This window comes from Plectropomus leopardus, chromosome 10 (genome assembly GCF_026936395.1).
Source record: "Plectropomus leopardus strain MGB_pleo_1.0 chromosome 10, ASM2693639v1, whole genome shotgun sequence".
NCBI lineage: Eukaryota > Metazoa > Chordata > Actinopteri > Perciformes > Serranidae > Plectropomus > Plectropomus leopardus.
The window spans coordinates 5440576-5464874 of record NC_142185.1 but is presented as its reverse complement, the minus strand read 5'-3'; the positions used below and the strand labels follow the sequence as shown (position 1 = coordinate 5464874).

At 46.6% G+C, this 24299-nt stretch overlaps 1 protein-coding gene and 1 pseudogene across 1 annotated transcript in view; both read left to right on the top strand.

Annotated features, from left to right (window-relative positions):
- LOC148188464 (collagen alpha-3(VI) chain-like) overlaps positions 1–2107 on the top strand; it is a 34883-nt gene extending 32776 nt beyond the window's left edge. Inside the window, exons 11-13 of the mRNA XM_088082898.1 lie at positions 30–623; positions 794–1378; positions 1503–2107. Of these exons, the coding sequence (XP_087939024.1) occupies positions 30–623; positions 794–1378; positions 1503–2107 (1784 nt within the window). The remainder of the gene's footprint in view (positions 1–29; positions 624–793; positions 1379–1502) is intronic.
- Positions 2108–7348: 5241 nt separating this feature from the next.
- LOC148188463 (collagen alpha-1(XII) chain-like) lies at positions 7349–24244 on the top strand (annotated as a pseudogene).
- Positions 24245–24299: the final 55 nt, after the last annotated feature.

Sequence of the window (24299 nt, the reverse complement as noted above, 5' to 3'; positions counted from 1 at the left end):
AATTTCTTTGAATGCCTTTGTGATTCCAGATCCCAGCAGAAGAGACATTGTGTTTTTGCTTGATGGCTCTGATGATTCTCAGCAAAGCTTCACAGATATTAAGGATTTTGTGCAGAGAATCGTGGCAGACCTAAACATTGATGCAAACAAAGATCGCGTGGCTGTGGTCCAGTACAGCAACACGGCAGTGACTAATTTTAACCTGAGACGTTACTCAACAGAGGACGGTGTTCTTGATGCAGTAAGACGCTTAAGTCACAAAGGAGGCTACCCTCACAACATTGGAGCAGCTCTCCAGTATGTGAGGGAATATGTATTTACTTCTGACACTGGAAGTAGACTTCTTGAGGGAGTTCTACAGATACTCATATTACTGAGTGGTGGGAGATCTGAAGATGACATAAGAATCCCGGTCAGAATGCTGAAAGAGACTGGTGTCATTACAATTGCCATCGGAACAACTGATGCTGACACCCTAGAGCTGCAGACAATATCTCATGAACCCAAGTATGCAGTCTCTGTTACTGATTATGAGGGGCTTCCTACTGTTAGGCAGGATGTGTTGTCATTGTTAAGAGATGCTTCCCGCCATGTAGACCAAACAGCTCCCACAAAGGATTTTGGTAAGATGTAACATTTTTAACCTTTAATTGTAAATGTTTGTCTCTAGTAAAGAGAAGAAGGGAATGGACAGAGACAATCTCCATGACCTCATTATAGGGATTGTCACTGTAGCTGCTTACCTGCAGAAAATCACATTGTCTTTGTTTCTACGTCTTTGTCATTGTTGCAGATTCTGAGAAACGTGATATAGTATTTCTTATTGATGGATCATATGACTCAAGAAGCGGCTTTGAAGAGATACGAGGCTTTATTGAAAAAGTGGTTGAAAGTTTAAATCTAGATGAGAACAGAGACCAAGTGGCTGTTGTTCAGTACAGCCGTGATGCCACAGTCAATTTCTACCTGAATTCTTATTCATCCAATAATGATGTGCTCAATTTCATCAGAACAATAAGACACAAGCCGGGGAGACCTCTCAACATTGGCAAAGCACTTGAGTTTGTCAGGACTAATGTCTTTGCTGATTCAGTTGGAGGCAGACGTGCAGAATCAGTCCCTCAATATTTGTACATATTTAGCGGTGGAAGATCAGGGGATGATGTCAGAGGACCAGCACAGTCACTCAGAGAAAATGGAATTAAGACTTTTACGATTGGAACAAAGAATGCAGATACATTGGAAATGCAAACTATCTCTTTCACCCCAGCGCATCATTTTCATGTCACAAACTTTAATAATCTGCAAAGCATACATCCATCTGTGGATGCCACACTGAAGGGGGCTCAAGTAACAACTGAATTTCCTACTGTTTTTGGTAAGACAGATTGGAGATGTTTTGGGCAAAAAAGTTGTATGATTTTAAAAAGAGTATATTAAATATGTTTTGTCTATTCAGCAATTGCTGGTTTTGTGAAATGTTTTATTTATATCCATTTCAGACACTCCCACAATTGCAGGATTACAGAGTGCCGATGTTGTTTTTCTCCTTGATGGATCTGATGAAATGCAAGCAATTGAAAGACAAATTTTGGATTTTGTCAGAGAGCTTGTCAAGCAAATAGAAATTGGGCCGAGCAAAGTGCAAGTTGCTTTGGTTCAGTACAGCACAGAGCCCACAACTGATTTCCTCCTGAACACACATGCACTGAAAGACAATGTCTTGAGCCATCTGAGCAATGTAAAACTAAAAGGAGGGCTAAACGTGAAGACAGGTGTAGCCCTTGATTATGTGAAGAACAATGTGTTCACTGCTTTGTCTGGAAGCAGAGCTCAACAGGGAGTTCCACAGATACTGATTCTCTTAAGTGGAGCAAAGTCACAAGATGATGTCCTAGGTCCGGCAGACAGACTGAGGAAAGCTGGAATTGTCCTTTTTGGTGTTGGAGTGAATGATGCAGATAGGGAGGAGATGGAGCAAGTAGCTCACAGTCCTAGAGCGAAGTATATTATAAATGAGATTTCTGACTTTTCTCTTGTGAGAGAACAGTTGCTCTCGGACATTGCATCTCACAAAGACAATGTCAGCCCTGGTGTAGGTAAGTGAAAACAAGTATTAATCAACTTAAATTTATCCCTTATAATCTCTGATCTTTATTTAAAAGAGAAATCTGATAATATCTTTAAACAGTGTATTTAAACACTGTAAAATTGATGTACCTTTACTTACATCAACATAAATCAGATTGACTCATACTATCTACACAATTGTGGACTTTTCTAGGTTCAAGCTCCACTGTGAATAGAGATATTGTTTTCCTCATTGATGGATCTGATGATGTCAGGAGTCGATTCTCCGCTATACGTGAATTTGTTGCAAAAATCGTGGATGGCATTGATGTTGACCAAGGAAAAGATAAAGTTGCTGTTATACAGTATAGCAACAATGCTGAACTCAGTTTCAACCTGAATAATTACAACACAAAAGCTGATGTTCTCAAGCAGGTCGCAAACTTAAAACCAAAAGGTGGAAGGCCTCAGTATATTGGAGCAGCACTGCAGTTTGTGAGGGATAATGTCTTTGTCAGAAATGCCGGAGGACGACATCACGAAGGTGCCAAACAGATACTTGTTTTATTGGCTGGTGGAAGATCTAGAGATTCTCCACGAGGGCCAGCAAGTATGCTCAAGGCTGCAGGGGTTGAGACATTTGCAATTGGATCAAGAATGTCAAACTCAGCTGAGATGCAAGTCATTTCCTCTGATCCAAAGTATGCTTACTCAGTCTCTGACTTTGTAAATCTCCCTCGTATTCAACAAAGTTTGATGAGTCAGCTTACCCAAATGGGGGTTGTTGAGGAAACTAAAGAAGGTGAGTTTCTAGATTGATTAATAATTTAAATAAATCTTCTTTGGGTGTATTACATTTACAGTTATTGTGAAACTGTGATTAACACAATACAAATTATATCTATTTTTGTGAACAGAGCAAGGTCATGAAAAGGAAGGGGACACAGTTTTTCTTTTGGATGGATCTGATAATACCAGAAATGGGTTTTCAGTCATTCTTGATTTCCTGTACAAAGAACTAGAAAGGCTTAACATTGAACCAAAATAAGACAAAGTTGCTGTGGTTCAGTTCAGCAATGTGGCTCTAGCCAATTTCTTTTTGAATTCATTCATGAGAAAGGAAGATGTTCTTACTGCTGTCAGAAGGCTCTCACACAAAAATGGAAGACCTCTGAAAACAGACACAGCTCTAAAATAAAATGTATTCACAGCTGCCTCAGGGAGCAGATATACTGAAAATGTGCCACAAATTCTTGTTGTTTTAAGTGATGGACCATCGACAGACAGTGTAGATTTGGCTGCTGCTTCTCTTAAAGAAAGCATTGCCACAATAATTATAACTGGAACAAAAAACTCTGACCCCAAGGAAATGGAGAAGATATCACATGCTTCATGCTACACTTTATCAATTTCTGAAGTCACCAAACTTTCACATATACAAGAGCAAGTTATTGGTGTAATTACAGAGGAGAAATTAAAAAATGAAATTTCAAAATCAGAAGTCATTGGGAAGAATAATAACATAATACTGTGCATTGCATTATTCAGTTCATACACAAGTACACAGCCTTTTCTGATACATGTTCAACTTGCCATTTTTAACATTATCTCAATGCATGGGTCCACACAAACACTCACAAACAGATATTACTGGTGTTTGCTACTTTGATACAGACAGTAAGGGTCGTCAATACTAGGCCAGAATCACCAGTATTGATAGAGAGACCAATACTGCCAAATGATTTGCCGAACATTAACAATTTTGTTCAACTCTCCTTTGTTAAACAAAATTAAACACTGTCAATTGTAGAAAAGACAAAAGTTCAGTGTGTGATCTGAACTAATCAGGTGATCACTGTGCAGAGGCACACAACAGCAGTAGAAAAGTAAAGAGTGCAGGCTGTGCTTTTTTCTAATACAATATAAACATGACACAAGGCCTGGTATCCAAGTATCCCCAAAGACACTTGGGTATGGATCACACTTTTCTACCGTGGCCCTGAGAGCTCAATGCACCGCATATTAAGAAAACACAAGCAAAAAGACACAAGTAGAAAAAGATACATCTTTCATCACGTGTCATCCAATTTGATGACGTGTATTATTTAAAACAACTATATCAAATTGTCAACACACAAGAACATAAATTAGATGACAAAATGCAGTACTTTTAAAACTCTGCAAGAAGCTCACAACACAACAGAGACTGTTTCCAGGGGATACTAAAGAAAGGGTGCACACACCTGTGACACAGCACTTTTTTTGTGGTCGCTTTTATGCCTTTGATCTATAGGAAAGACTTAGCATGAAAGGTGGAGAGAGAGAGGGGGCAACATGCAGCAAAGGGCTGAGGATGGAATCAAACCCATGGCAGCTGCAGCCTCTGTACATGGGCCACCCGCTCTATCCACTGAGCCACCAGACGCCCCACACATCACTTTTTGCCATTTGCTCATTAATGAAATCAGCTATCCATCAGTGGTGATAGGAAAATTACTGAAAATATATGGGTTTTTTTTCATGCTTATTTTAAGACCACAATGAAGTCCTTACCCAACTGTTTCCGGGGACCAAAACTGTGGTTATTTTGCTTATGGTAAAAATTTGTTGAGTTTGGTGCAATGTAACATCTCTGGTCTCCCCCTCTTTCTTTATCTGTTCTTGAATATAGTGTGGTCCCATCTCAGTACACTACAGAGTGTCTACTTCTAGTGGTAGCGACGCACTATCAATAAATATGTCCTGTAGAGCTGTAGAGATCTAAAGAGCTTGCACTTGACACTGCACTTGGATTGTAAGCAAACCACACAAAGTGTGAGTTCGATGGGATAAAAGAATCTTGAGAAAATAGTTTCATAAATACAGACAGAGACACTCCTTCCATCTTAGATATCTTGATATCTTGATGTGCTCATACTGATCAATAGCCAACTTCAATAACTTAACAAGCCAAAAACCATGGCAATGACTATGGTGTCCCAGCCATGTGCATCACATTTTAGTGTCCCCTGGAAGCGGTTCCCATTGTGTTGTGAGCTTCTTGCTTTGTAATTTTTATTTGCACAATTTTATCTCAATTCTGCATGTCATCAACTTCATGTTTTCATGTGTTGTCAAACTGGTGTTCTCTAATCGCTTTGCATGCTTTTTTTTTTTCAAATTGGTTAAGATGTTGTTGTTTAGTTCTGTTTTTTTTTTTACTCCTGTTGTGTTATTTGTAAGTTGTTTTTTTTTTAATTTGTAGTGCCTGAGCTCTTAGGGCCACTGTAAATTTCTTTGACTCAGTGATATTTGTGTCATATCTGCGTGAGAGAAAAATCTCATTTTCTGATAAATGTGCAGATGGAGTATTTTATGTGCCTTTGAATAAAGCAGAAGTGTAGAAATGGCAGCAGAGGCAGAATTCCTACATCAGTTCTAACACTGTAGTAGTTGAACACTTTGCCAGCAAATTTAGATTTTCTTTAAAGTGCTGGGAAAAAAACAGAAAACAGAAGTTTATGCCACTGCTGAAGAGTGCTGCAGACATCTTACCTCTTGCAACAACACTGTTCAGGATGATGGAGCTTAACAGTCAGAGCCAACTGCTTGAGTATTTACCCATAATTGTGTTCTGTTTTGACAGATTGTACATTTTTAAACTTTATTTCTGACAAATTATGAAAATAAGACAGTTTTAAAAAAAGGGTGACTCAAACATTATACATGAATATTGATTAGCAAATAAAGAATAAAATAGGAATACACGTTTTCTGATGAATGATCTTGAATTCCATCTAGATATGACTTTTTTCTGCATTTATTAGTTTACCATTATCTGATATGTTACCTTCAAACTCATTTGAAGATGATGTTATATAAATAAATGCAGAAATAAATGAATAAATGAAAGAAAAAATAGTGAATGAATAAAAACTGAAGAAATGCAAAATAAACAAATAAAAATTACCTTGTAAAATACATGAAAATGCACTGTTTTAATATTAACAGCACGTATAGAGAGGGCTACTGCTTTGGAAATTACATGTTAGTGATTGTTCAAATTTTCTGTCATGATACAGAACAAAATGTCAGTTGAAATGTATGAAGCAAGTAAAAAATGTATGTGACAGAATTTTTTTTTAAATCTAATTTATTAAAACATTTCTTAGAGGTGTCTTTTGCATTTCTGACGTATATATTTATTATTGATTTGATACACGATGGTTAATATCAAACATAAAATAATTAGTGAGAAGAAAGCAAAGTACATTGAAAGATAACATTGCAAGGTGAACTGTCTCAGAGAGTTCACTGACTTAAGGTTAGCCAGTGCCACTTGACCAAACAGTTGTGCCAGCAATAGCAGAGATAATGTTGCAAAGCTTGAGGCTAGCTTCCATCGTCTCATTATTGCATGGAAAACCTTTGACGCATGAATCTAAATATGTTTCTTCATACTCTGTTTCCCTAGTAGACAGACAGCCACAAGGAAGGGATATTGTGTTCTTGTTGGATGGATCTGATGCTACTAGCACTGGCTTCTCAGCCATGCGAGAATTTGTCCAAAGACAAGTAGAGAAACTCAGTGTGGATGACAACAAAGATCGTGTCTCAGTAGTCCAGTACAGCAGCGATCCAGCCGTCCAGTTCTATCTGAACACGTACACGACAAAGGGCGAGATCCTTGACACTCTCAGAGATTTGAGGCACAAAGGCGGAAGACCCCTCAAGACTGGAGCAGCTCTCCAGTACTTGAGGGATAATGTCTTCACGCCGTCCGGCGGAAGCAGGCGCCTGGAAAGAGTGCCACAGATCCTGGTACTGCTAAGTGGTGGAAGGTCTTTTGACAGTGTTGATGCGCCAGCCTCTGCTCTCAAACAGCTGGGTGTCTTGATCTTTGCAATTGGAACCAGGGACTCTGACGACAGTGAACTGCGGAAGATATCCCACGATCCCAGTTATGCTCTGTCTGTGTCTCAATTCTCTGACCTTCCCACTGTCCAACAGCAACTTCAGTCCTCCGTGGAGACTGTGGTTACTGACGTCACCCCAGAATTACCTACTGCACCGGGTATGTTGAATGATTTTACTGCAATACCTGTTTAGCTCCAGCCGTACATTTAAACAGAGGCGGTGGTTAGCCATCTCTTCTGTGCAAAACTGAAATAGGCAGTGCTAGGCGCTTTGGAAAACATACTCCAACACTTGGGGATGAGTCCACCAGCATACTTTAGGCCAAGGTTTTTCATTTCTTCTCTTCCTGTCTTTCCTCAGTTGGCACTGCCAAAAAGGATATCGTATTCCTTCTGGATGGTTCTGATAGCACGCGGAACGGCTTCCCTGCCATGCGTGATTTTCTTGAGAGAGTGGTGGAGAAACTCAATGTGGGAGAAAACAACGACCGCGTCTCTGTAGTCCAGTACAGCAGAGATGCGCGGGTCCATTTCAATCTGAAAACATACACCACAAGAGAGGATGTTGTGGATGCGGTTAGAGGGCTGACACACAAAGGAGGCACGCCGCTCAGAACCGGGCCGCTCTCCAGTACGTCAGGGACAACGTCTTTACAAACTCCTCCGGGAGTAGGCGCCTGAGAGGCGTTCCACAGATGTTGATCCTGCTAAGCGGTGGGAGGTCTTATGACAATGTAGATACCCCAGCCTCTGCCCTCAAACAGCAGGGCATCTCTGTGATTAGCATTGGAACAAGGCGCTCTGACAGCGGAGAGCTGCAGAGGATATCATATGACCCGACTTACGCTCTATCAGTGTCTGAGTTCACTGACCTCCCCACTGTCCAAGAACAGCTCTCCTCTGCAATGGGCAGGGTGCTAGCCAGGGACACGCCCATTACACCAACAGTAGCTGGTAAGAAAGTGCCTGATTTTTACATTCTGAGATTGTGGTAGGATGGAAATCCAACTGTACTGAAGTGTGTTTCACTAAGGTCAGGTCAGCCAGTGCCACTTGACCAAACAGTTGTGCCAGCAATAGCAGAGCAAATGTTGCAAAGCTTGAGGCTAGCTTCCATCGTCTCATTATTGCATGGAAAACCTTTGACGCATGAATCTAAATATGTTTCTTCATACTCTGTTTCCCTAGTAGACAGACAGCCACAAGGAAGGGATATTGTGTTCTTGTTGGATGGATCTGATGCTACTAGCACTGGCTTCTCAGCCATGCGAGAATTTGTCCAAAGACAAGTAGAGAAACTCAGTGTGGATGACAACAAAGATCGTGTCTCAGTAGTCCAGTACAGCAGCGATCCAGCCGTCCAGTTCTATCTGAACACGTACACGACAAAGGGCGAGATCCTTGACACTCTCAGAGATTTGAGGCACAAAGGCGGAAGACCCTCAAGACTGGAGCAGCTCTCCAGTACTTGAGGGATAATGTCTTCACGCCGTCCGGCGGAAGCAGGCGCCTGGAAGGAGTGCCACAGATCCTGGTACTGCTAAGTGGTGGAAGGTCTTTTGACAGTGTTGATGCGCCAGCCTCTGCTCTCAAACAGCTGGGTGTCTTGATCTTTGCAATTGGAACCAGGGACTCTGACGGCAGTGAACTGCGGAAGATATCCCACGATCCCAGTTATGCTCTGTCTGTGTCTCAATTCTCTGACCTTCCCACTGTCCAACAGCAACTTCAGTCCTCCGTGGAGACTGTGGTTACTGACGTCACCCCAGAATTACCAACTGCACGGGTATGTTGAATGATTTCACTGCAATACCTGTTTAGCTCCAGCCGTGCATTTAAACAGAGGCGGTGCTTAGCCGTCTCTTCTGTGCAAAACTGAAATAGGCAGTGCTAGGCGCTTTGGAAAACATACTCCAACACTTGGGGATGAGTCCACCAGCATACTTTAGGCCAAGGTTTTTCATTTCTTCTCTTCCTGTCTTTCCTCAGTTGGCACTGCCAACAAGGATATCGTATTCCTTCTGGATGGTTCTGATAGCACGCGAACGGCTTCCCTGCCATGCGTGATTTTCTTGAGAGAGTGGTGGAGAAACTCAATGTGGGAGAAAACAACGACCGCGTCTCTGTAGTCCAGTACAGCAGAGATGCGGGTCCATTTCAATCTGAAAACATACACCACAAGAGAGGATGTTGTGGATGCGGTTAGAGGGCTGACACACAAAGGAGGCACGCCGCTCAGAACCGGGGCCGCTCTCCAGTACGTCAGGGACAACGTCTTTACAAACTCCTCCGGGAGTAGGCGCCTGAGAGGCGTTCCACAGATGTTGATCCTGCTAAGCGGTGGGAGGTCTTATGACAATGTAGATACCCCAGCCTCTGCCCTCAAACAGCAGGGCATCTCTGTGATTAGCATTGGAACAAGGCGCTCTGACAGCGGAGAGCTGCAGAGGATATCATATGACCCGACTTACGCTCTATCAGTGTCTGAGTTCACTGACCTCCCCACTGTCCAAGAACAGCTCTCCTCTGCAATGGGCAGGGTGCTAGCCAGGGACACGCCCATTACACCAACAGTAGCTGGTAAGAAAGTGCCTGATTTTTACATTCTGAGATCGTGGTAGGATGGAAATCCAACTGTACTGAAGTGTGTTTCACTAAGGTCAGGTCAGCCAGTGCCACTTGACCAAACAGTTGTGCCAGCAATAGCAGAGCAAATGTTGCAAAGCTTGAGGCTAGCTTCCATCGTCTCATTATTGCATGGAAAACCTTTGACATGAATCTAAATATGTTTCTTCATACTCTGTTTCCCTAGTAGACAGACAGCCACAAGGAAGGGATATTGTGTTCTTGTTGGATGGATCTGATGCTACTAGCACTGGCTTCTCAGCCATGCGAGAATTTGTCCAAAGACAAGTAGAGAAACTCAGTGTGGATGACAACAAAGATCGTGTCTCAGTAGTCCAGTACAGCAGCGATCCAGCCGTCCAGTTCTATCTGAACACGTACACGACAAAGGGCGAGATCCTTGACACTCTCAGAGATTTGAGGCACAAAGGCGGAAGACCCCTCAAGACTGGAGCAGCTCTCCAGTACTTGAGGGATAATGTCTTCACGCCGTCCAGTGAAGCAGGCGCCTGGAAGGAGTGCCACAGATCCTGGTACTGCTAAGTGGTGGAAGGTCTTTTGACAGTGTTGATGCGCCAGCCTCTGCTCTCAAACAGCTGGGTGTCTTGATCTTTGCAATTGGAACCAGGGACTCTGACGGCAGTGAACTGCAGAAGATATCCCACGATCCCAGTTATGCTCTGTCTGTGTCTCAATTCTCTGACCTTCCCACTGTCCAACAGCAACTTCAGTCCTCCGTGGAGACTGTGGTTACTGACGTCACCCCAGAATTACCAACTGCACGGGTATGTTGAATGATTTCACTGCAATACCTGTTTAGCTCCAGCCGTGCATTTAAACAGAGGCGGTGCTTAGCCGTCTCTTCTGTGCAAAACTGAAATAGGCAGTGCTAGGCGCTTTGGAAAACATACTCCAACACTTGGGGATGAGTCCACCAGCATACTTTAGGCCAAGGTTTTTCATTTCTTCTCTTCCTGTCTTTCCTCAGTTGGCACTGCCAAAAGGATATCGTATTCCTTCTGGATGGTTCTGATAGCACGCGGAACGGCTTCCCTGCCATGCGTGATTTTCTTGAGAGAGTGGTGGAGAAACTCAATGTGGGAGAAAACAACGACCGCGTCTCTGTAGTCCAGTACAGCAGAGATGCGGGTCCATTTCAATCTGAAAACATACACCACAAGAGAGGATGTTGTGGATGCGGTTAGAGGGCTGACACACAAAGGAGGCACGCCGCTCAGAACCGGGGCCGCTCTCCAGTACGTCAGGGACAACGTCTTTACAAACTCCTCCGGGAGTAGGCGCCTGAGAGGCGTTCCACAGATGTTGATCCTGCTAAGCGGTGGGAGGTCTTATGACAATGTAGATACCCCAGCCTCTGCCCTCAAACAGCAGGGCATCTCTGTGATTAGCATTGGAACAAGGCGCTCTGACAGCGGAGAGCTGCAGAGGATATCATATGACCCGACTTACGCTCTATCAGTGTCTGAGTTCACTGACCTCCCCACTGTCCAAGAACAGCTCTCCTCTGCAATGGGCAGGGTGCTAGCCAGGGACACGCCCATTACACCAACAGTAGCTGGTAAGAAAGTGCCTGATTTTTACATTCTGAGATCGTGGTAGGATGGAAATCCAACTGTACTGAAGTGTGTTTCACTAAGGTCAGGTCAGCCAGTGCCACTTGACCAAACAGTTGTGCCAGCAATAGCAGAGCAAATGTTGCAAAGCTTGAGGCTAGCTTCCATCGTCTCATTATTGCATGGAAAACCTTTGACGCATGAATCTAAATATGTTTCTTCATACTCTGTTTCCCTAGTAGACAGACAGCCACAAGGAAGGGATATTGTGTTCTTGTTGGATGGATCTGATGCTACTAGCACTGGCTTCTCAGCCATGCGAGAATTTGTCCAAAGACAAGTAGAGAAACTCAGTGTGGATGACAACAAAGATCGTGTCTCAGTAGTCCAGTACAGCAGCGATCCAGCCGTCCAGTTCTATCTGAACACGCATACACGACAAAGGGCGTAGATCCTTGACACTCTCAGAGATTTGAGGCACAAAGGCGGAAGACCCTCAAGACTGGAGCAGCTCTCCAGTACTTGAGGGATAATGTCTTCACGCCGTCCAGTGAAGCAGGCGCCTGGAAGGAGTGCCACAGATCCTGGTACTGCTAAGTGGCGGAAGGTCTTTTGACAGTGTTGATGCGCCAGCCTCTGCTCTCAAACAGCTGGGTGTCTTGATCTTTGCAATTGGAACCAGGGACTCTGACGGCAGTGAACTGCGGAAGATATCCCACGATCCCAGTTATGCTCTGTCTGTGTCTCAATTCTCTGACCTTCCCACTGTCCAACAGCAACTTCAGTCCTCCGTGGAGACTGTGGTTACTGACGTCACCCCAGAATTACCAACTGCACGGGTATGTTGAATGATTTCACTGCAATACCTGTTTAGCTCCAGCCGTGCATTTAAACAGAGGCGGTGCTTAGCCGTCTCTTCTGTGCAAAACTGAAATAGGCAGTGCTAGGCGCTTTGGAAAACATACTCCAACACTTGGGGATGAGTCCACCAGCATACTTTAGGCCAAGGTTTTTCATTTCTTCTCTTCCTGTCTTTCCTCAGTTGGCACTGCCAAAAAGGATATCGTATTCCTTCTGGATGGTTCTGATAGCACATGAACGGCTTCCCTGCCATGCGTGATTTTCTTGAGAGAGTGGTGGAGAAACTCAATGTGGGAGAAAACAACGACCGGCGTCTCTGTAGTCCAGTACAGCAGAGATGCGCGGGTCCATTTCAATCTGAAAACATACACCACAAGAGAGGATGTTGTGGATGCGGTTAGAGGGCTGACACACAAAGGAGGCACGCCGCTCAGAACCGGGGCCGCTCTCCAGTACGTCAGGGACAACGTCTTTACAAACTCCTCCGGGAGTAGGCGCCTGAGAGGCGTTCCACAGATGTTGATCCTGCTAAGCGGTGGGAGGTCTTATGACAATGTAGATACCCCAGCCTCTGCCCTCAAACAGCAGGGCATCTCTGTGATTAGCATTGGAACAAGGCGCTCTGACAGCGGAGAGCTGCAGAGGATATCATATGACCCGACTTACGCTCTATCAGTGTCTGAGTTCACTGACCTCCCCACTGTCCAAGAACAGCTCTCCTCTGCAATGGGCAGGGTGCTAGCCAGGGACACGCCCATTACACCAACAGTAGCTGGTAAGAAAGTGCCTGATTTTTACATTCTGAGATCGTGGTAGGATGGAAATCCAACTGTACTGAAGTGTGTTTCACTAAGGTCAGGTCAGCCAGTGCCACTTGACCAAACAGTTGTGCCAGCAATAGCAGAGCAAATGTTGCAAAGCTTGAGGCTAGCTTCCATCGTCTCATTATTGCATGGAAAACCTTTGACGCATGAATCTAAATATGTTTCTTCATACTCTGTTTCCCTAGTAGACAGACAGCCACAAGGAAGGGATATTGTGTTCTTGTTGGATGGATCTGATGCTACTAGCACTGGCTTCTCAGCCATGCGAGAATTTGTCCAAAGACAAGTAGAGAAACTCAGTGTGGATGACAACAAAGATCGTGTCTCAGTAGTCCAGTACAGCAGCGATCCAGCCGTCCAGTTCTATCTGAACACGCACACGACAAAGGGCGAGATCCTTGACACTCTCAGAGATTTGAGGCACAAAGGCGGAAGACCCCTCAAGACTGGAGCAGCTCTCCAGTACTTGAGGGATAATGTCTTCACGCCGTCCGGCGGAAGCAGGCGCCTGGAAAGAGTGCCACAGATCCTGGTACTGCTAAGTGGTGGAAGGTCTTTTGACAGTGTTGATGCGCCAGCCTCTGCTCTCAAACAGCTGGGTGTCTTGATCTTTGCAATTGGAACCAGGGACTCTGACGACAGTGAACTGCGGAAGATATCCCACGATCCCAGTTATGCTCTGTCTGTGTCTCAATTCTCTGACCTTCCCAGTGTCCAACAGCAACTTCAGTCCTCCGTGGAGACTGTGGTTACTGACGTCACCCCAGAATTACCAACTGCACGGGTATGTTGAATGATTTCACTGCAATACCTGTTTAGCTCCAGCCGTGCATTTAAACAGAGGCGGTGCTTAGCCGTCTCTTCTGTGCAAAACTGAAATAGGCAGTGCTAGGCGCTTTGGAAAACATACTCCAACACTTGGGGATGAGTCCACCAGCATACTTTAGGCCAAGGTTTTTCATTTCTTCTCTTCCTGTCTTTCCTCAGTTGGCACTGCCAAAAGGATATCGTATTCCTTCTGGATGGTTCTGATAGCACGCGGAACGGCTTCCCTGCCATGCGTGATTTTCTTGAGAGAGTGGTGGAGAAACTCAATGTGGGAGAAAACAACGACCGCGTCTCTGTAGTCCAGTACAGCAGAGATGCGCGGGTCCATTTCAATCTGAAAACATACACCACAAGAGAGGATGTTGTGGATGCGGTTAGAGGGCTGACACACAAAGGAGGCACGCCGCTCAGAACCGGGGCCGCTCTCCAGTACGTCAGGGACAACGTCTTTACAAACTCCTCCGGGAGTAGGCGCCTGAGAGGCGTTCCACAGATGTTGATCCTGCTAAGCGGTGGGAGGTCTTATGACAATGTAGATACCCCAGCCTCTGCCCTCAAACAGCAGGGCATCTCTGTGATTAGCATTGGAACAAGGCGCTCTGACAGCGGAGAGCTGCAGAGGATATCATATGACCCGACTTACGCTCTATCAGTGTCTGAGTTCACTGACCTCCCCACTGTCCAAGAACAGCTCTCCTCTGCAATGGGCAGGGTGCTAGCCAGGGACACGCCCATTACACCAACAGTAGCTGGTAAGAAAGTGCCTGATTTTACATTCTGAGATCGTGGTAGGATGGAAATCCAACTGTACTGAAGTGTGTTTCACTAAGGTCAGGTCAGCCAGTGCCACTTGACCAAACAGTTGTGCCAGCAATAGCAGAGCAAATGTTGCAAAGCTTGAGGCTAGCTTCCATCGTCTCATTATTGCATGGAAAACCTTTGACGCATGAATCTAAATATGTTTCTTCATACTCTGTTTCCCTAGTAGACAGACAGCCACAAGGAAGGGATATTGTGTTCTTGTTGGATGGATCTGATGCTACTAGCACTGGCTTCTCAGCCATGCGAGAATTTGTCCAAAGACAAGTAGAGAAACTCAGTGTGGATGACAACAAAGATCGTGTCTCAGTAGTCCAGTACAGCAGCGATCCAGCCGTCCAGTTCTATCTGAACACGTACACGACAAAGGGCGAGATCCTTGACACTCTCAGAGATTTGAGGCACAAAGGCGGAAGACCCCTCAAGACTGGAGCAGCTCTCCAGTACTTGAGGGATAATGTCTTCACGCCGTCTGGCGGAAGCAGGCACCTGGAAAGAGTGCCACAGATCCTGGTACTGCTAAGTGGTGGAAGGTCTTTTGACAGTGTTGATGCGCCAGCCTCTGCTCTCAAACAGCTGGGTGTCTTGATCTTTGCAATTGGAACCAGGGACTCTGACGACAGTGAACTGCAGAAGATATCCCACGATCCCAGTTATGCTCTGTCTGTGTCTCAATTCTCTGACCTTCCCACTGTCCAACAGCAACTTCAGTCCTCCGTGGAGACTGTGGTTACTGACGTCACCCCAGAATTACCAACTGCACCGGGTATGTTGAATGATTTCACTGCAATACCTGTTTAGCTCCAGCCGTGCATTTAAACAGAGGCGGTGCTTAGCCGTCTCTTCTGTGCAAAACTGAAATAGGCAGTGCTAGGCGCTTTGGAAAACATACCGCAACACTTGGGGATGAGTCCACCAGCATACTTTAGGCCAAGGTTTTTCATTTCTTCTCTTCCTGTCTTTCCTCAGTTGGCACTGCCAAAAAGGATATCGTATTCCTTCTGGATGGTTCTGATAGCACGCGGAACGGCTTCCCTGCCATGCGTGATTTTCTTGAGAGAGTGGTGGAGAAACTCAATGTGGGAGAAAACAACGACCCGGCGTCTCTGTAGTCCAGTACAGCAGAGATGCAGGTCCATTTCAATCTGAAAACATACACCACAAGAGAGGATGTTGTGGATGCGGTTAGAGGGCTGACACACAAAGGAGGCACGCCGCTCAGAACCGGGGCCGCTCTCCAGTACGTCAGGGACAACGTCTTTACAAACTCCTCCGGGAGTAGGCGCCTGAGAGGCGTTCCACAGATGTTGATCCTGCTAAGCGGTGGGAGGTCTTATGACAATGTAGATACCCCAGCCTCTGCCCTCAAACAGCAGGGCATCTCTGTGATTAGCATTGGAACAAGGCGCTCTGACAGCGGAGAGCTGCAGAGGATATCATATGACCCGACTTACGCTCTATCAGTGTCTGAGTTCACTGACCTCCCCACTGTCCAAGAACAGCTCTCCTCTGCAATGGGCAGGGTGCTAGCCAGGGACACGCCCATTACACCAACAGTAGCTGGTAAGAAAGTGCCTGATTTTTACATTCTGAGATCGTGGTAGGATGGAAATCCAACTGTACTGAAGTGTGTTTCACTAAGGTCAGGTCAGCCAGTGCCACTTGACCAAACAGTTGTGCCAGCAATAGCAGAGCAAATGTTGCAAAGCTTGAGGCTAGCTTCCATCGTCTCATTATTGCATGGAAAACCTTTGACGCATGAATCTAAATATGTTTCTTCATACTCTGTTTCCCTAGTAGACAGACAGCCACAAGGAAGGGATATTGTGTTCTTGTTGGATGGATCTGATGCTACTAGCACTGGCTTCTCAGCCATGCGAGAATTTGTCCAAAGACAAGTAGAGAAACTCAGTGTGGATGACAACAAAGATCGTGTCTCAGTAGTCCAGTACAGCAGCGATCCAGCCGTCCAGTTCTATCTGAACACGCATTACACCACAAAGGGCGAGATCCTTGACACTCTCAGAGATTTGAGGCACAAAGGCGGAAGACCCCTCAAGACTGGAGCAGCTCTCCAGTACTTGAGGGATAATGTCTTCACGCCGTCCGGCGGAAGCAGGCGCCTGGAAGGAGTGCCACAGATCCTGGTACTGCTAAGTGGCGGAAGGTCTTTTGACAGTGTTGATGCGCCAGCCTCTGCTCTCAAACAGCTGGGTGTCTTGATCTTTGCAATTGGAACCAGGGACTCTGATGGCAGTGAACTGCGGAAGATATCCCACGATCCCAGTTATGCTCTGTCTGTGTCTCAATTCTCTGACCTTCCCACTGTCCAACAGCAACTTCAGTCCTCCGTGGAGACTGTGGTTACTGACGTCACCCCAGAATTACCAACTGCACCGGGTATGTTGAATGATTTCACTGCAATACCTGTTTAGCTCCAGCCGTGCATTTAAACAGAGGCGGTGCTTAGCCGTCTCTTCTGTGCAAAACTGAAATAGGCAGTGCTAGGCGCTTTGGAAAACATACTCCAACACTTGGGGATGAGTCCACCAGCATACTTTAGGCCAAGGTTTTTCATTTCTTCTCTTCCTGTCTTTCCTCAGTTGGCACTGCCAAAAAGGATATCGTATTCCTTCTGGATGGTTCTGATAGCACGCGGAACGGCTTCCCTGCCATGCGTGATTTTCTTGAGAGAGTGGTGGAGAAACTCAATGTGGGAGAAAACAACGACCGCGTCTCTGTAGTCCAGTACAGCAGAGATGCGCGGGTCCATTTCAATCTGAAAACATACACCACAAGAGAGGATGTTGTGGATGCGGTTAGAGGGCTGACACACAAAGGAGGCACGCCGCTCAGAACCGGGGCCGCTCTCCAGTACGTCAGGGACAACGTCTTTACAAACTCCTCCGGGAGTAGGCGCCTGAGAGGCGTTCCACAGATGTTGATCCTGCTAAGCGGTGGGAGGTCTTATGACAATGTAGATACCCCAGCCTCTGCCCTCAAACAGCAGGGCATCTCTGTGATTAGCATTGGAACAAGGCGCTCTGACAGCGGAGAGCTGCAGAGGATATCATATGACCCGACTTACGCTCTATCAGTGTCTGAGTTCACTGACCTCCCCACTGTCCAAGAACAGCTCTCCTCTGCAATGGGCAGGGTGCTAGCCAGGGACACGCCCATTACACCAACAGTAGCTGGTAAGAAAGTGCCTGATTTTTACATTCTGAGATCGTGGTAGGATGGAAATCCAACTGTACTGAAGTGTGTTTCACTAAGGTCAGGTCAGCCAGTGCCACTTGACCAAACAGTTGTGCCAGCAATAGCAGAGCAAATGTTGCAAAGCTTGAGGCTAGCTTCCATCGTCTCATTATTGCATGGAAAACCTTTGACGCATGAATCTAAATATGTTTCTTCATACTCTGTTTCCCTAGTAGACAGACAGCCACAAGGAAGGGATATTGTGTTCTTGTTGGATGGATCTGATGCTACTAGCACTGGCTTCTCAGCCATGCGAGAATTTGTCCAAAGACAAGTAGAGAAACTCAGTGTGGATGACAACAAAGATCGTGTCTCAGTAGTCCAGTACAGCAGCGATCCAGCCGTCCAGTTCTATCTGAACACGTACACCACAAAGGGCGAGATCCTTGACACTCTCAGAGATTTGAGGCACAAAGGCGGAAGACCCTCAAGACTGGAGCAGCTCTCCAGTACTTGAGGGATAATGTCTTCACGCCGTCCAGTGAAGCAGGCGCCTGGAAGGAGTGCCACAGATCCTGGTACTGCTAAGTGGTGGAAGGTCTTTTGACAGTGTTGATGCGCCAGCCTCTGCTCTCAAACAGCTGGGTGTCTTGATCTTTGCAATTGGAACCAGGGACTCTGACGGCAGTGAACTGCGGAAGATATCCCACGATCCCAGTTATGCTCTGTCTGTGTCTCAATTCTCTGACCTTCCCACTGTCCAACAGCAACTTCAGTCCTCCGTGGAGACTGTGGTTACTGACGTCACCCCAGAATTACCAACTGCACGGGTATGTTGAATGATTTCACTGCAATACCTGTTTAGCTCCAGCCGTGCATTTAAACAGAGGCGGTGCTTAGCCGTCTCTTCTGTGCAAAACTGAAATAGGCAGTGCTAGGCGCTTTGGAAAACATACTCCAACACTTGGGGATGAGTCCACCAGCATACTTTAGGCCAAGGTTTTTCATTTCTTCTCTTCCTGTCTTTCCTCAGTTGGCACTGCCAAAAAGGATATCGTATTCCTTCTGGATGGTTCTGATAGCACGCGAACGGCTTCCCTGCCATGCGTGATTTTCTTGAGAGAGTGGTGGAGAAACTCAATGTGGGAGAAAACAACGACCCGCGTCTCTGTAGTCCAGTACAGCAGAGATGCGCGGGTCCATTTCAATCTGAAAACATACACCACAAGAGAGGATGTTGTGGATGCGGTTAGAGGGCTGACACACAAAGGAGGCACGCCGCTCAGAACCGGGGCCGCTCTCCAGTACGTCAGGGACAACGTCTTTACAAACTCCTCCGGGAGTAGGCGCCTGAGAGGCGTTCCACAGATGTTGATCCTGCTAAGCGGTGGGAGGTCTTATGACAATGTAGATACCCCAGCCTCTGCCCTCAAACAGCAGGGCATCTCTGTGATTAGCATTGGAACAAGGCGCTCTGACAGCGGAGAGCTGCAGAGGATATCATATGACCCGACTTACGCTCTATCAGTGTCTGAGTTCACTGACCTCCCCACTGTCCAAGAACAGCTCTCCTCTGCAATGGGCAGGGTGCTAGCCAGGGACACGCCCATTACACCAACAGTAGCTGGTAAGAAAGTGCCTGATTTTTACATTCTGAGATCGTGGTAGGATGGAAATCCAACTGTACTGAAGTGTGTTTCACTAAGGTCAGGTCAGCCAGTGCCACTTGACCAAACAGTTGTGCCAGCAATAGCAGAGCAAATGTTGCAAAGCTTGAGGCTAGCTTCCATCGTCTCATTATTGCATGGAAAACCTTTGACGCATGAATCTAAATATGTTTCTTCATACTCTGTTTCCCTAGTAGACAGACAGCCACAAGGAAGGGATATTGTGTTCTTGTTGGATGGATCTGATGCTACTAGCACTGGCTTCTCAGCCATGCGAGAATTTGTCCAAAGACAAGTAGAGAAACTCAGTGTGGATGACAACAAAGATCGTGTCTCAGTAGTCCAGTACAGCAGCGATCCAGCCGTCCAGTTCTATCTGAACACGTACACCACAAAGGGCGAGATCCTTGACACTCTCAGAGATTTGAGGCACAAAGGCGGAAGACCCTCAAGACTGGAGCAGCTCTCCAGTACTTGAGGGATAATGTCTTCACGCCGTCCAGTGAAGCAGGCGCCTGGAAAGCGTGCCACAGATCCTGGTACTGCTAAGTGGCGGAAGGTCTTTTGACAGTGTTGATGCGCCAGCCTCTGCTCTCAAACAGCTGGGTGTCTTGATCTTTGCAATTGGAACCAGGGACTCTGATAGCAGTGAACTGCAGAAGATATCCCACGATCCCAGTTATGCTCTGTCTGTGTCTCAATTCTCTGACCTTCCCACTGTCCAACAGCAACTTCAGTCCTCCGTGGAGACTGTGGTTACTGACGTCACCCCAGAATTACCAACTGCACGGGTATGTTGAATGATTTCACTGCAATACCTGTTTAGCTCCAGCCGTGCATTTAAACAGAGGCGGTGCTTAGCCGTCTCTTCTGTGCAAAACTGAAATAGGCAGTGCTAGGCGCTTTGGAAAACATACTCCAACACTTGGGGATGAGTCCACCAGCATACTTTAGGCCAAGGTTTTTCATTTCTTCTCTTCCTGTCTTTCCTCAGTTGGCACTGCCAAAAAGGATATCGTATTCCTTCTGGATGGTTCTGATAGCACGCTGAACGGCTTCCCTGCCATGCGTGATTTTCTTGAGAGAGTGGTGGAGAAACTCAATGTGGGAGAAAACAACGACCGGCGTCTCTGTAGTCCAGTACAGCAGAGATGCGCAGGTCCATTTCAATCTGAAAACATACACCACAAGAGAGGATGTTGTGGATGCGGTTAGAGGGCTGACACACAAAGGAGGCACGCCGCTCAGAACCGGGCCGCTCTCCAGTACGTCAGGGACAACGTCTTTACAAACTCCTCCGGGAGTAGGCGCCTGAGAGGCGTTCCACAGATGTTGATCCTGCTAAGCGGTGGGAGGTCTTATGACAATGTAGATACCCCAGCCTCTGCCCTCAAACAGCAGGGCAGCTCTGTGATTAGCATTGGAACAAAGGCGCTCTGACAGCGGAGAGCTGCAGAGGATATCATATGACCCGACTTACGCTCTATCAGTGTCTGAGTTCACTGACCTCCCCACTGTCCAAGAACAGCTCTCCTCTGCAATGGGCAGGGTGCTAGCCAGGGACACGCCCATTACACCAACAGTAGCTGGTAAGAAAGTGCCCGATTTTTACATTCTGAGATTGTGGTAGGATGGAAATCCAACTGTACTGAAGTGTGTTTCACTAAGGTCAGGTCAGCCAGTGCCACTTGACCAAACAGTTGTGCCAGCAATAGCAGAGCAAATGTTGCAAAGCTTGAGGCTAGCTTCCATCGTCTCATTATTGCATGGAAAACCTTTGACGCATGAATCTAAATATGTTTCTTCATACTCTGTTTCCCTAGTAGACAGACAGCCACAAGGAAGGGATATTGTGTTCTTGTTGGATGGATCTGATGCTACTAGCACTGGCTTCTCAGCCATGCGAGAATTTGTCCAAAGACAAGTAGAGAAACTCAGTGTGGATGACAACAAAGATCGTGTCTCAGTAGTCCAGTACAGCAGCGATCCAGCCGTCCAGTTCTATCTGAACACTATTACACCACAAAGGGCGAGATCCTTGACACTCTCAGAGATTTGAGGCACAAAGGCGGAAGACCCCTCAAGACTGGAGCAGCTCTCCAGTACTTGAGGGATAATGTCTTCACGCCGTCCAGTGAAGCAGGCGCCTGGAAGGAGTTCCACAGATCCTGGTACTGCTAAGTGGTGGAAGGTCTTTTGACAGTGTTGATGCACCAGCCTCTGCTCTCAAACAGCTGGGTGTCCTGATCTTTGCAATTGGAACCAGGGACTCTGATGGCAGTGAACTGCGGAAGATATCCCACGATCCCAGTTATGCTCTGTCTGTGTCTCAATTCTCTGACCTTCCCACTGTCCAACAGCAACTTCAGTCCTCCGTGGAGACTGTGGTTACTGACGTCACCCCAGAATTACCAACTGCACCGGTGATGTTGAATGATTTCACTGCAATACCTGTTTAGCTCCAGCCGTGCATTTAAACAGAGGCGGTGCTTAGCCGTCTCTTCTGTGCAAAACTGAAATAGGCAGTGCTAGGCGCTTTGGAAAACATACTCCAACACTTGGGGATGAGTCCACCAGCATACTTTAGGCCAAGGTTTTCATTTCTTCTCTTCCTGTCTTTCCTCAGTTGGCACTGCCAAAAGGATATCGTATTCCTTCTGGATGGTTCTGATAGCACGCGGAACGGCTTCCCTGCCATGCGTGATTTTCTTGAGAGAGTGGTGGAGAAACTCAATGTGGGAGAAAACAACGACCGCGTCTCTGTAGTCCAGTACAGCAGAGATGCGGGTCCATTTCAATCTGAAAACATACACCACAAGAGAGGATGTTGTGGATGCGGTTAGAGGGCTGACACACAAAGGAGGCACGCCGCTCAGAACCGGGCCGCTCTCCAGTACGTCAGGGACAACGTCTTTACAAACTCCTCCGGGAGTAGGCGCCTGAGAGGCGTTCCACAGATGTTGATCCTGCTAAGCGGTGGGAGGTCTTATGACAATGTAGATACCCCAGCCTCTGCCCTCAAACAGCAGGGCATCTCTGTGATTAGCATTGGAACAAGGCGCTCTGACAGCGGAGAGCTGCAGAGGATATCATATGACCCGACTTACGCTCTATCAGTGTCTGAGTTCACTGACCTCCCCACTGTCCAAGAACAGCTCTCCTCTGCAATGGGCAGGGTGCTAGCCAGGGACACGCCCATTACACCAACAGTAGCTGGTAAGAAAGTGCCTGATTTTTACATTCTGAGATCGTGGTAGGATGGAAATCCAACTGTACTGAAGTGTGTTTCACTAAGGTCAGGTCAGCCAGTGCCACTTGACCAAACAGTTGTGCCAGCAATAGCAGAGCAAATGTTGCAAAGCTTGAGGCTAGCTTCCATCGTCTCATTATTGCATGGAAAACCTTTGACGCATGAATCTAAATATGTTTCTTCATACTCTGTTTCCCTAGGAGACAGACAGCCACAAGGAAGGGATATTGTGTTCTTGTTGGATGGATCTGATGCTACTAGCACTGGCTTCTCAGCCATGCGAGAATTTGTCCAAAGACAAGTAGAGAAACTCAGTGTGGATGACAACAAAGATCGTGTCTCAGTAGTCCAGTACAGCAGCGATCCAGCCGTCCAGTTCTATCTGAACACGTACACCACAAAGGGCGAGATCCTTGACACTCTCAGAGATTTGAGGCACAAAGGCGGAAGACCCTCAAGACTGGAGCAGCTCTCCAGTACTTGAGGGATAATGTCTTCACGCCCGTCCGGCGGAAGCAGGCGCCTGGAAGGAGTGCCACAGATCCTGGTACTGCTAAGTGGTGGAAGGTCTTTCTGACAGTGTTGATGCGCCAGCCTCTGCTCTCAAACAGCTGGGTGTCTTGATCTTTGCAATTGGAACCAGGGACTCTGATGGCAGTGAACTGCAGAAGATATCCCACGATCCCAGTTATGCTCTGTCTGTGTCTCAATTCTCTGACCTTCCCACTGTCCAACAGCAACTTCAGTCCTCCGTGGAGACTGTGGTTACTGACGTCACCCCAGAATTACCAACTGCACGGGTATGTTGAATGATTTCACTGCAATACCTGTTAAGCTCCAGCCGTGCATTTAAACAGAGGCGGTGGTTAGCCGTCTCTTCTGTGCAAAACTGAAATAGGCAGTGCTAGGCGCTTTGGAAAACATACTCCAACACTTGGGGATGAGTCCACCAGCATACTTTAGGCCAAGGTTTTTCATTTCTTCTCTTCCTGTCTTTCCTCAGTTGGCACTGCCAAAAGGATATCGTATTCCTTCTGGATGGTTCTGATAGCACGCGAACGGCTTCCCTGCCATGCGTGATTTTCTTGAGAGAGTGGTGGAGAAACTCAATGTGGGAGAAAACAACGACCGCGTCTCTGTAGTCCAGTACAGCAGAGATGCGGGTCCATTTCAATCTGAAAACATACACCACAAGAGAGGATGTTGTGGATGCGGTTAGAGGGCTGACACACAAAGGAGGCACGCCGCTCAGAACCGGGCCGCTCTCCAGTACGTCAGGGACAACGTCTTTACAAACTCCTCCGGGAGTAGGCGCCTGAGAGGCGTTCCACAGATGTTGATCCTGCTAAGCGGTGGGAGGTCTTATGACAATGTAGATACCCCAGCCTCTGCCCTCAAACAGCAGGGCATCTCTGTGATTAGCATTGGAACAAGGCGCTCTGACAGCGGAGAGCTGCAGAGGATATCATATGACCCGACTTACGCTCTATCAGTGTCTGAGTTCACTGACCTCCCCACTGTCCAAGAACAGCTCTCCTCTGCAATGGGCAGGGTGCTAGCCAGGGACACGCCCATTACACCAACAGTAGCTGGTAAGAAAGTGCCTGATTTTTACATTCTGAGATCGTGGTAGGATGGAAATCCAACTGTACTGAAGTGTGTTTCACTAAGGTCAGGTCAGCCAGTGC